General features: G+C 41.1%; 1 protein-coding gene across 3 annotated transcripts in view; it reads left to right on the forward strand.

Annotated features, from left to right (window-relative positions):
- LOC125747333 (FYVE, RhoGEF and PH domain-containing protein 5-like) overlaps positions 1–12,621 on the forward strand; it is a 40,831-nt gene that overhangs the window by 11,505 nt on the left and 16,705 nt on the right. For all 3 annotated transcript variants that reach the window (XM_049022449.1, XM_049022446.1, XM_049022447.1), the window contains exons 3-6: positions 1,458–1,587; positions 5,199–5,257; positions 6,731–6,761; positions 12,331–12,482. In XM_049022449.1, coding sequence (XP_048878406.1) covers positions 1,458–1,587; positions 5,199–5,257; positions 6,731–6,761; positions 12,331–12,482 — 372 coding nt within the window. The remainder of the gene's footprint in view (positions 1–1,457; positions 1,588–5,198; positions 5,258–6,730; positions 6,762–12,330; positions 12,483–12,621) is intronic.

Consider the following 12,621-nt stretch of genomic DNA (forward strand, 5'->3'; position numbering starts at 1 on the left):
TACCTCTCTCCAGGAACAGGTTGCACATCAGAGGGCAGAGAGAGGGCCCAATGAAGGGCGGTCACTGGGGACACGAAAGACTAAATGCGCTAAACGAATCACTGAGCCACATCCTATTGAATTTTCCCGCTGGACACAAAAACTGGGCCAGTGTTCCCCCGAGGGCACTGTTGAGCACGGGAGGATAACATGGGAATGGGTCTTGTGAAGGATGAGGGCCCTCCTGCCAGCTGGGTGCCTGGCTGCATACCCCCTGACCCCTGGCACACAGTAGCTGTTCATATCCCCTGTGTAGGGTATATAGGGAAATCCTCCCCATCTCTTCAGCTGCAGAATGTGCTGATGTCATCAGGGTCACAGGCACCCCACTGCAGCCTTCATCAGTACTCATGCTCAGATGTGAGCTAGCCCACCGTCCAGGAGAGATCCTATCTTTTAACATTGTTGTTCTCCAGTAAGGTGCCACCTCTGCACAGGTCTCTCTAGGCGACACAGCTGGATTCGGATAGATAGGAGTGTGATAAACAGCAGGCTGCTTTTTTCTTCAGGATCAGCTCATCTATCGAATGAAGCTGTGATTTCATGCCAGATAACAAACAAATGCTTTGACTGGACCATGAGGAAGGTTCAGGCCAATGAGTAGGGGTGTAACTAGATCTCGTGTTATGAGATCTCGCGATATTACAACATGACAAGATTTCTCGTCGGAGTGAAAAGTGGTCTCGCGAAGGTGCTGCAAATCAGCTGATGTAAGCATATCAGCGTCTGATGAAATTACCATAGCAGATGCCCCAGACACTTTAAAATCTTTTGTGTGGCAGCATTTTGGGGACACGGCGGAAAATATAAACGGCAAAAGGGTGACAGACAAAACCCGAACTATCTGTAAGCACTGTAGGAAATTAATGCCGAACACAGCGGCTAACGCTACTACTATGCAAAGCCATTTGCAGCACCATCATAGCTCTTTACTTAAATCCACTGTACCAGTGAAGAAAACATTAAAAACAAGTTTTATGTTTGTTATTTATATTGTTTTATTTAGATTCTATTTTATGTTCAGTTGAGTAGTCAAATACGAGAGAAGCCTGTCATTTGAGTTTGTGGTGAAATATTTTATGGTGCTAGATATTTGTTCTGTTCTTTACTGCATATGATGATGGTGATTATTTAAAACATTTAACCATACATCTGCATTATTTAGCATTTTTTGTCTTTCAAATTAATCAAATAAAAGGCTGCTTTCCAGTAATATATTTCCTCTTTGAAGTTTACCTTAAAATATTGTAAAAATGTTCTCTCGTCTCGTTCTCGTGGGCTGAGTATATCATTACACCCCTACCAATGAGTGTTGTTTTGTCTTCGTGTGTGTGTTCCTTCCTTATGAGTATTGCTGGTGTGTTTAGCCTGTTCAGCGCTCAATCGGCTGATGGTGTCCCTCTTTTTGGTTGGTGCAGTGCATACACAGAACCTTACAGGGTGTGCCCCCTGTCGGGTAGGACGGTGCGAGAAACAATGGTTGAGGAAGATCAGGGCCGGACATCGGAGGACGACGATGGCTGTGCAGATCACAGCTACGACAGACACGTGAGTGACGCACAGCTATATAATACCCGGGTCAACAGAGGTCATCCCTTATAATGAAGAAAATTAAATAAATAGAATAGATCAATAAATCCAATATGAAATGCATGGTTTCATTAGATATTTGATATTGTTTTATTTATGGCACACAGACTATGGAATCAGATTTGTGCCAGTATTATCAAGTAAAACTTCTCACTGAAGCAAAAGAAATGTCATCTCAAAAGTAAAATTTGCTGCTCCATTTAAAATAGACACCTCAAAAAATTGTGAAAACATTCGATCGAAACCTGAGAGTCCTTGGAATTGACTGTTCGCTTATGGGGAAGAATATAGTGTTTGTCACTGACAAAGGAGCGAACATGGTAGCTGCCTTACGTGGATTCAACAGACTTAACTGTAGTGTCCATTCACTCAACTCCGTTCTTTCACACGCTCTCTTGCCTGTTGTGGTAGATCAGGTGCCTGAAGCCGCCCAGCTTCTGACCGATGTGAAAAAACTGGTTAGCTATTTCAAAACTCTGGCCTGCAAGCAAAGCTGGGTTCATCTCTTAAACAATCCGTGGAGACCAGGTGTAATTCAACTGTTGATGTGTTGGATTCTGTCTCGAAACAGTACGATGTCATTACAATGATTCTGCTGGAGAATAATCAGTACGATAAAACCACATCGCATCCACAAAAACACTCTTACCTCCTTAGTAGCATTTTTTAAACCATTCAGAGATGCTACTCATGATCTAGAGTCAGACAGCACATCGTTGAGTGCAGCCCTTGGTCTGCTGCAGTCGGTCAAGCTAAGAGATCATTGCGAAGTAACCAAGGCTGACCCCCTCCTTACTTTGATTGCAACTGCCTGTGCAAAACACCTGGACGACCGGTTATCGCCAAATAGCCTGGTCCTAAATGAGATTAATATGTTGTACAAAATAGCGACATTTCTGACTCCAAATCTCTGCCAACTCAAGATATTAAATGACAACGATGGACACTGTGAAGGAGCTGATTGATGACCTGGCACTTAATATCCGTGATGCAGAGGGGGGTTCAGAGTCGCCTCCAACTGAAAAGGTGACTTTTCACAAATTTAAAGAATGGGAAGACGCGGGCACTCGTACAAGCAGCTTGGAGATACCTTTAGACTCCGAGATACAGGATTATTTAAAGGTCAAGCTCAACGGAATTGAATTACACAGGTGAAAGATGTCCTCCGCTGGTGGAAGAAGCATTGCAACAAATTTCCTACTTTGAGCAAACTGGCACGTCATGTGCTGTGTGTTCCAGCATTCAGCGCACCATCTCAGCGTGCTTTCAGTACCTGTGGGCGCTTTCTGGAGCAGAGACGCAGAGATGCATCTTAAAGCAGACTTACAGTTTAGAGACGGTGCTTCAGAACACTGCTGAGGGACACACAAAGGTAGCCTAATTCATACAAGATCTCTCTCTCTCTGTTTCTCTTTCTCTGTGTCTCTGTCTCTCTCGCTCTCTTTCTAATAACTTCATTATTAACTGCATTAGTCTGCTATCAACGGCTGAAGCCTCCATTGCCAGCTTTAAAATTACGTTTTGGAACTAGCAAAAGAGTCTTTGGATGAGATGCGGAAGAAATAATCCTACTCACAATAGCGATTTAAGTAGAAAAACCGGACGAATCCCTTGAAATATATCATCTGATCGATGTCTTGAGGTGTGGCAACCGTAGTATAAGCGGAATAATTGACTCCGGACCATTGAATTATTATTTTTTTTTTTTACATTTTTTAATAATTCAACGACCCGTCGTCAATTATTCCTTACATATGTCATGTTCTAAACAAGTTTTGAGAGACAATAAAAATGGCATATTGGAAACAAATTGTTGTTGTAGTTTTTCTTTACTAGTTTTATTTTCTATAAACTACTCATGCAACTACTTCACGCTATTGTAAGGGAATCTCTGGGACGCCGGCAGAAGCGCAATGAGCGTATTGACTGAGGTTGGAATAAACGCAGAGCCGCGCCACAAATTTCAATGTTTCTCTATATTTCTCTCATTTTGACTGTGAAATGTTTCTATTGTTTGGATATTTTTTAATTCAGGTCTGCAAAGTAGTTAGAAGCATTGTTGTTTTTGTATTTTTTTGTGGAAAACTGGTTAGCCAAATCTACCCTTATATAAAAGACTTCTTTAATTCGCAGCCGGAGTCATGCCCACATAATATAGCCTATGTTTCATAAATTCCTGTATGTCAGTTAATCAACAAATAAATTGGGTACCTTATTTAATTTTTATAACCCAAGATATTATAGCACTTAAAATGTGTCCGGTATTTTTGGCCCACCCGATACTCCACCAGCCTTGCTTGTGGGATTCGGCAGGTTAGAAGCAGGACAAACCATAATAGATGCGGGCGGGAGCAGAATGAAAAATCAGTCCCGTGCAGACCTCTAGTGTGTGTCAGAACTATCAACAACAAGTCAGGCAGCGCAAGTGAGGAAGCTGGCAGCATCACCACAGTCAGGCAGCGCAAGCAAAGGAGCACATTATCAAAAGACCAATAATTTGTTTGCAAGTTATAAATTTTACTTTTGAGATGACATTTGCAAGTTATAAATTTGTCTGCAAGTTATAAATTTTACTTTTGAGATGACATTTGCAAATTGTAATTTTGTCTGCAAGTTATAAATTTTACTTTTGAGATGACATTTCTTTTTTTAGTTAGAAGTTTTGCTTGATAATAAATCTGATTCCATGGCAGACAGCCTTCATAATGCTGCAACTGAAAAGCGATCAAGTTAACAGGAGATCATCTCCAGATCTGCAGCCTTCTAAGATCCTTCAAAGTCAGGATTTCACACACCTGTGGAAGTTCTTAAGAGGCTGCTAAGTAGTAGTGGTAGAAGATGATTAGCATCTTTTAAACCTCTCTTAACTTGTAACACTGACATTTTTGGGCTTGCCTCAACTTAATGTGCCAGGTAATGTTTGCTATCGTTTCTGATCCTAAAAGTCCCTTAAACTGCAGTGCATAATGGAATGTGACTATTTCAGTCAGATTACAAAATTCATCCACTGGTTAAAAGTTAAAAAGGCAGCTGCCTTATTAACTAACTGGCAGGCATTTTTAATCCCATTTTGAAGAAAACTTTTGAGAAAGAACATAAATCACCTTCAGTATGAAGGAGTGGATTGTGTATACATCTTTGATGTATTTTTGCCATGATGTATATGAAAAAATAGCAGATACAATAATGCTAAAAGATGTCAGCACTACAAGATAGGATTTCAAATACAGTTACAAAATATGATGAGAAATTTTATGGACCAGGTATTAAATCTTTGAATGTATGGATGTATTGTTCTCAGCCAAAGAAGCAGGCATTGATTCTGTAAATTATAGTTGAATTTGAATGCATATTAAAAACTGAAGCCCTGGAGCCAGAATTATTTTTTTATTTCTACTGTTTCCAGTTTCTGGCTCCCTTATTTAACAAGAAGAAATCATTCTTGTTTTGACAAGCAGGAATTTATTTCCTTAATCATCAGGGAACCAAGAAAGCAGCACCAATACCTCGGACACACAAGATTTATTCTCACTTATTATGTTTTTCTTGTTTTTATTTATCTGATACAGACTGATGGCCGATCTAGAGCTTTCTACATTGCCAAAGATCTGGTGGAATCTGAGAAAATGTAAGTAACCATCATCATCAGTTTGTTTTACGGATCATTCAGACGTCCTCTTTTTTGTACTTTTGGAAGTAAAACTGCAGTTGTCTCTTTACTTGCTATTTTACATAATCTGCATTTTTTTTATCTTGTTTGCAGGATTTCTTAAACTTTTTATCCCACATGCAACAATTCTGATGTTTGCAGCATGATGCAATGAAACAATGTGCTGAAAAACAGGAGAAAAAAAAATTTGATCAAATCAGTGGAACATTACTTATAATTTAATTAAGCGCAATTCTGTAATAACAGTAAACACTGTGCATTTTAAAACTTAGGTGAAATATAAAAAAATGTCTTCTGGAACAAAGTCATGCACAAAAAGTCTTATGCAGGAATTATTTTATGCAATTAATGGAGCTGTTTGAGGAGTAAAGCAGCTGTGAAATAATAAAATTCAATCGAAAAGTCTTTGATCATCGGGCTTTACTGCAGGTGATCAGAGGATTTCATCAACACCACAACGCAGTTCTTCATCTCCAAGGCAATCATATTGTCTCATTAAACCCACATGTGGTATTGCTGGGCTGGGCATCCATGTTTTGGATGAGAGGACTTCGTAGGTCTGCCGGCTATAGATTGTCATCCTATAGGAACACAATTTCTTTATTGGATTCAGTAAGGAACGATGAGGTAAACTCTGCCCATAATGGTTTCTGTGGTTCTAGACCACACGCATTTTGATTCCACAGTGGCCCCATGAGGCTTAAGAGCAAATGGTCCAAACCATAAAACCAAAACACAATAGCTAAGCAACTGCAGTGTACTTCATCTTGTTATTAGTGTAATGAATCAGCCCAAAAGTCTAACTGCACAGCAGATTCTTTACTGGGAAGACAACATACCAAATTCTACTCCAGAGGACAGGCTAGGGCCAGAAAACATGTTAAATATACCAGATTCAAATCAGCAATCCTAAAGATGAAACCAGCGAAAGATCAGAACACTACGTATTACAACCACAGTCAGCCATGGCTCAGTTCACAAAAGTTTCATTTTGCAGAGGTTCTTGAGTCACAGTTTGCATAATTGGGAAGTATTCAGTAGGTGTATCTAATGCACAGGTTACACAGAGAGTCATCTGACTGGAGTGCTGACTGGTCACAGGTGCTACAATTAGCATTTCAACATTAATATTTGTTTTCTTTTAGGTATACTGACCAATGCATGTTTGTTTTGGCAGAGAGAATATTATTATTGCTTGATATTGTGATGGCACTCTCTTTATGTTGTACAAGGGCATGTTATTATTTTAATTGCGCTGTTCTGAAATATATTCCCTTTGCATATCTTTATCCCTTTGCATTTTTAATTACATATACAAATCACCTGAATTGCACATACACAATATTTAAATGCAGTGGAAGTCAAATCTACTCCTGGCTTGTCTTTTACCATTTTGACAAAATCTTGACAGCATCTTCTTCCTTTCTGCAGACATGTAAAGGGACTCAGACTGCTACATGAGGTAAGATTCTTATTGTTTTATCTCTGTGTATTGAAAGATGTAAAGATATGAAATGCATGCATTGCTCTTGGTGAGAGATGATTCAGAGTGCCTTTTGTGGGACTGATTCTATCCCTGTTGGGTCACGCTCTAAGAGTTGGGTCACACTCTGTGTTTAATGCCTCTGAGTGTCTTGTGGTGCCAGGGCTCAGGGAAATGCTGCCGAGAGTAGAACAGTGCAGCTGCCCCAGTGGAGCTATTGCGCTTCAGCTACATTCATCATATCATCAGTTCGGCAGAGTATTGGTCTTCCGGCAGATGGTGGTGACCTAAATTTTTGGGAGACTTTGGGGGTTCCTGTTTTAAAATGAGGTGGTGTGTGTCATGGCAGATGTGGGGCAGCATCTGGAAGGGATTGGGCTAACAGTTTCTACACTTAGACAGTGGCAGATCATGCCTGGAATTTGATGGTTCAAGTCCCAGTATAATATGAGTCAAAGATTTCTCCCATTGGATATACAATATTGTTAACATACTCACCACAGATACTCAACCTTTTGGGTAACACTTGACTTGAGAGAACATGAATCATGTATTAGTACATGCTTATTTAATGTATTAATTAATCAGTAACTAAGTGTTTGTTAAGTACTGATCCCATGTTCATTCATCATTAATCAATCGTGACAGTTCATGTATTCATGGGGAAACCTGCATTAGTTCTTGAGTAGTAAATGAGTTAAGTAATTTATACCCTCTCGTGGGCTTTCCATTATTAACTAATTAGTTAACTGTTAACTAATATAGTGCCTCAAGGTAATACATGAAGTCATGATTGATTAATGATGAACAAGCACAAATCAGTTCTGTCTGCAGTGTCGCAGTCAATGTGTGTCGGTCTCAGAGGGGCACAGTATTTCATCCTGCTCATTTTTGATCTCTTGCATTGGATTCAACAAGGTGCGGGCGCGATCGCTGGGTAAAACGGGTCATCGCTCAGGCAAGCGAGCGGGCAAGGAGCAGGCAGGCAGGCAGAATACAGGGAAAACCGGGATTTATTGGAGAAATGGGGTGCAGGAAACATCAGACGTCAACTAACATCAATGACAGACAATGAACTAAGGCAAAACAGGGACTGAAATAGACAAGACAGAGCAAAACAACAAGGTACAACTGGGTACGATCGGGGAAGCACACGTGGATAATCAGGGGGGCGTGGCACACACGAGGATCGTACGAGCTGGGCGTGACAACAACAACAAACAAGCAAATTTATTTTTGTATAACGCATTATCACAACATTAAATTGTCTCAAAGCGCTTTACAGCATCCTCACCCAAAGCCCCCAGTGAGTAAGCCAAAGGTAACAGTGGCAAGGAAAAACTTGAAAAGAAGGAAGAAACCTTGGGAGGGACCAGATTCAAAGGGGGTGCTCATCCTCCAGGGGCCGGCAGGGAGAGTCAAATAGGAGAGATGGCTAAGTGCCAAGTCACACTGTCCAAATCATAAGATTTGAGACATAACTGGGGAGCAGGGAGGTGATGACAAGCCGGTGCCGACTCTACTTCCAATCACCAGGCAACCAGAGGTAAGGCAGAGGGTCATACATGGAAGATGACACCGGCAGAACAGCGAACTGGATGCAAGGACGTCATGGATAGAGGCGACGTCACATGCAGCAGGGAGTGCTGGGCATCTTGATAGATTGAGGTCTCCAGGCAGCACCCCCCAGGAGGGTTAGGGGAAATAAAATGTGCAATTAGTCAAAGTAGGGGAGACTATAGGCAGTGCTAACAGTTAGGTGAGTGCAATATGAAGTGCAATGTGCAAGCTCCGGCAGATATTGCTATGGCAGCAAAAGTAGGAGGGAGAGGCAAGTGATCCCTGAGGCAAATGATTCCTTCCTCCATCAACATTCACATTGTTTTAAAAAAATCAGCCTGTGTCCCATGCTCTCCTAGATCTTAGTTTTCACATTTCTCCATCTGCTTATAAGGATGCATTCTCTTGCTGCATGAACATTAGATTCTATATTTCTACATTTTCAGCAAGATTTTTATAGAGTCATGCTTCCATTGTTCAGTTTATCATTGTTTCTCCAGTGTCTTTTATGTTGTTTGACAGTATATTCATGTCTTGGAAATACAGGATATATAATATATCAAAATCAAAATGATACTTGATGAGGTACACTATATTTAATCTCAGCATATAAGGATTTAAAATTGTTAATAAACAGAGACTTCTCTGAGTAGAAAACATTCTTTCATTTAGCATGTGTATTAATTATGTTTAATTGCCATAGCCAGTATTATTACTGAGAAGGCAATTACTTCCTTTGTACCTTCAGTTTCACTCTGTGGGCTCTTGTTAGGCATCCTGATCCTTGAATTAGCTCATATTTATTAGTATACACACTGTCCCCAGCAGAAGGTAAGATTGCTTTCAAATTATCTTCTCTGCTTTTGCTCCCTGATGTTTGCTGTTGAATGTACTTGAACATTCCGGGTTAGGAAGTTATATTAGTACAATTCGGTTCACTGTTCTTTCTCATATCTCTTGGATCTGGCATTAACTGATGATTCAAGCTGACTTGAAGGATGGGTCACGTGATCACTACCCACTGTCGTTACAGTAGGTAGACACGTGGAAGTGTCACCAGCACAACATGAAGGTGCAGTGATACTGCGAATGACGTCATTCCTCTGACCCTGCGGTATGACTCATTCTCTGCTGCTCAGCAGCCTCGCCCAGCCAAGGAGTTGCTCAGGATTATCAGTGTTGATCCAGCAAAGTTGACTTCCTCTCTGTAAAAAGGCCTGTGCAAAGAGCGCCACCATAAGCTGACGTGAAACAAATATGAAATGAGTTTGTTTAGCTAACCTTTAATTTTGCCGTAAGTTATGTTAAAGCAATATCCACGTCCAGAATGCCTAGAGACCTAGGAATAAGGTCAGGGAAAGATCCTGAGCTATAATCTCCTTGGTATCATTGTTCTTTTTTAAAATGACTAATTTTTTGTAAAACTGTTGATCTTTGACATTAAGATCACCTTAACTGCTGATCTCTAACATTAACATCACCTTAACTGCTGATCTCTGATCAGTTCACACAAACCACAGATCTTTGATATTACAAGATCCGTCTGACTACCAATCTCTGATACTAAAGTTTTACTGTTACCACTGATCTCCAATATTAGATTATCTTCACCACTGATTTCTGATACAATTTAGGCATTTTACACTTGATGAGAAACTTATGTGCTTCAGACTACATTAAGGCAGATTTCCTTTATTGGGATTTAACAGGATGCATTTGGAAAGGAAGGCTCATTATTCTCTATTACTGGAGGCAATTCCCAGTGAAGTTAGGAAAATGAGGGAGAAGCATAAATATCACACAGTAAGGATCATTAGAGAAGCTGTTCTCATTACATATAGCGTTTTCTTTCTCAAGGGGCAAAACCAAGTGAAGACAAACCATTTACTGTAAGGGGAAGACGAAAACAGCAATGAAATGAAAACAGAGAGCACCCCCTGTCTGCCATTTATCTGCAGGAGGTCTAGCATCAATACTTATATATGTCCCTCTGTGGAACTGTTCTTTTTATAAATAGTGCATGAGAATCATTCTTGAGTTACAGTGAAGTATCCACACAAAACAGAACCGGGCAGCTTTGACCTAACGGACTGGTTAATCCTGCCGTAAAGGCATCTAAACATTTGTTTATCAGGGGTTAGCGATCGAACTGACGAATGAACAGATGTTTTATAAAGTCATCAATTTCACTAGTATTTTTATTTTTACTACTTAACATTTGTACTCATGACGGTCATGTAGTGGATTACTTCCATCCATCCATTTTCCAAACCGCTTATCCTATTGGGTCGCGGGGGGTCCGGAGCCTATCCCGGAAGCAATGGGCACTAGGCAGGGAACAACCCAGGATGGGGGGCCAGCCCATGGCAGGGCACACTCACACATGCACTCCTACGGGCAAGTTAGCAAAACCAATTAGCCTCAGGATGTTTTTAGACTGTGGGGGGGAAACCGGAGTACCTGGAGGAAACCCCACGACGACATGGGGAGAACATGCAAACTCCACACACATGTGACCCAGTCGGAGACTTGAACCCGGATCGCAGAGGTGTGAGGCAACAGTGCTAACCACTGCACCACCATGCCGCTCCGTGGATTACTTTATATTGCTAATTTTGTGGCAACCTAATCTTGCCCATTAGATAGCTAGCTAACATAATTGTTAGTTCTGAATATAAAAGATTAGTTTGTATACTGTTGATACTAACAAATTTGACTCACTGACAAAAATCTACTTAAGTAAATTTTTCAATATGAAATCATTCATTGATAACTGTGTAAACAGAGGTTTCCATTGGTGGTGAGAAGGGGGTCTCATTTCACTGGTTTAAGTCTATTTTGTAAAGCTGTTTCTGAGAAAATGTGTTTTTCGCACCAGAAATAGCGGATTTTTGGAGATACATGTAATTCATTGGACAGTGACGATATACTGATATCACAATATATTGATCTTTCAGTCACATACAGTGCTAGGGGCCTAGGTATTGTATCACGATAAACTAGTGATAGTCATAAGTTCACAGTAAACCCAGTATGTGTCTTTGCCCTTGTGTGTGGAGAAACTCCCACGACCTTGCAGTATGTCTGTTTTGCCTGAAACTGTGCCTTGCTTAAGGACACAACATTGGTGCTCTGACAGATTTCGTGGTAGAAAATGGTTTCTGCGTTAGTCACTGTTCCTCCAAGCTGAACACGCCCTCATGAGTGCATCTGAGAGATCACTGGTAGAGCAGCTCACAGTGAAACACCGTGCCTATTGTTCTATTGTTTAATGTAGAGCGAGAACTCAAGCGGGGTGTTTCCCAAAGTCTGGTGGGGCACCAAGTTGCACGGCCGCCCCCGCCTTTTATTTCCAGCACCTACAGACTGATCAGTGATCCTTCTACAAGGGATGGATTGAAAGAAGACCTCTTCATAAAGGGACCACTGAGGAGTACGAGCTTAGACACACAGTCACGCCACCATCCCTCTCCATCAGAACATTCTAGAGACTAGTTATGAAAACAAAGAGCTTTTTGATTTCCACCTTACTGCAGAAATGAGAGCGAGAAAAGTACGTGTGATGTGCTTTTTCAGTGATAAATTGCAATTTTGAGTTAATCTGAGTCCGTAAAGAATCTGAAGTGCTGAGCCAGGGTATCGCAGATTATGGTTCATGATGCATTACTTTGAGCAGTTTGTATCTGAACGTGCTGTATCTAAGATCGATTCGATTCTGAAGGCTTTCTCTGACGAAACATTAATATTATTCATCTGAGCTGTGAGGCAAGCTCCCAGTCAACATGTATTTTGTATTTGATGGATAGTGACACCAAAGGGTTTTCCAAGGTTTTGTATGGGGTTTGAAGCCAACATAGGATCACTGTTGACCCCACAATCTCAAACATGGTTGTTGTTACCCCTTTTTGATGGTGTGACTCCTTCAGATGGTAGCAGATGTCATACCAGCAGTGGTCTAAGAAGCCTGACTCCCCCCACCCTCCCCCAGGATTTCAGGGCAGCAGTTGGGGGTGCAGCAGGAGAGGACGGGCAGCCGATTCTAGAAGAGGAGAAGCTGACAGAGATCCTGAACCTGCTGCCAGAGGTGTACCTGTTACACTGCCGTCTACTGGATGAGCTGGAGAACTGCATGTTACAGTGGTGAGCGCCGCCATACAGCACAAATGCACGTGTATACACATCCATTTATAGTTGGCACTTAATAGCCTGATCACATACAGAAAGCGCAGTCATTCCGAAACCTAAGACATGCAGATGTGTGTTTCCACAGACAATTAAG

Source organism: Brienomyrus brachyistius, chromosome 8 (genome assembly GCF_023856365.1).
Source record: "Brienomyrus brachyistius isolate T26 chromosome 8, BBRACH_0.4, whole genome shotgun sequence".
In the NCBI taxonomy this organism is placed as follows: domain Eukaryota; kingdom Metazoa; phylum Chordata; class Actinopteri; order Osteoglossiformes; family Mormyridae; genus Brienomyrus; species Brienomyrus brachyistius.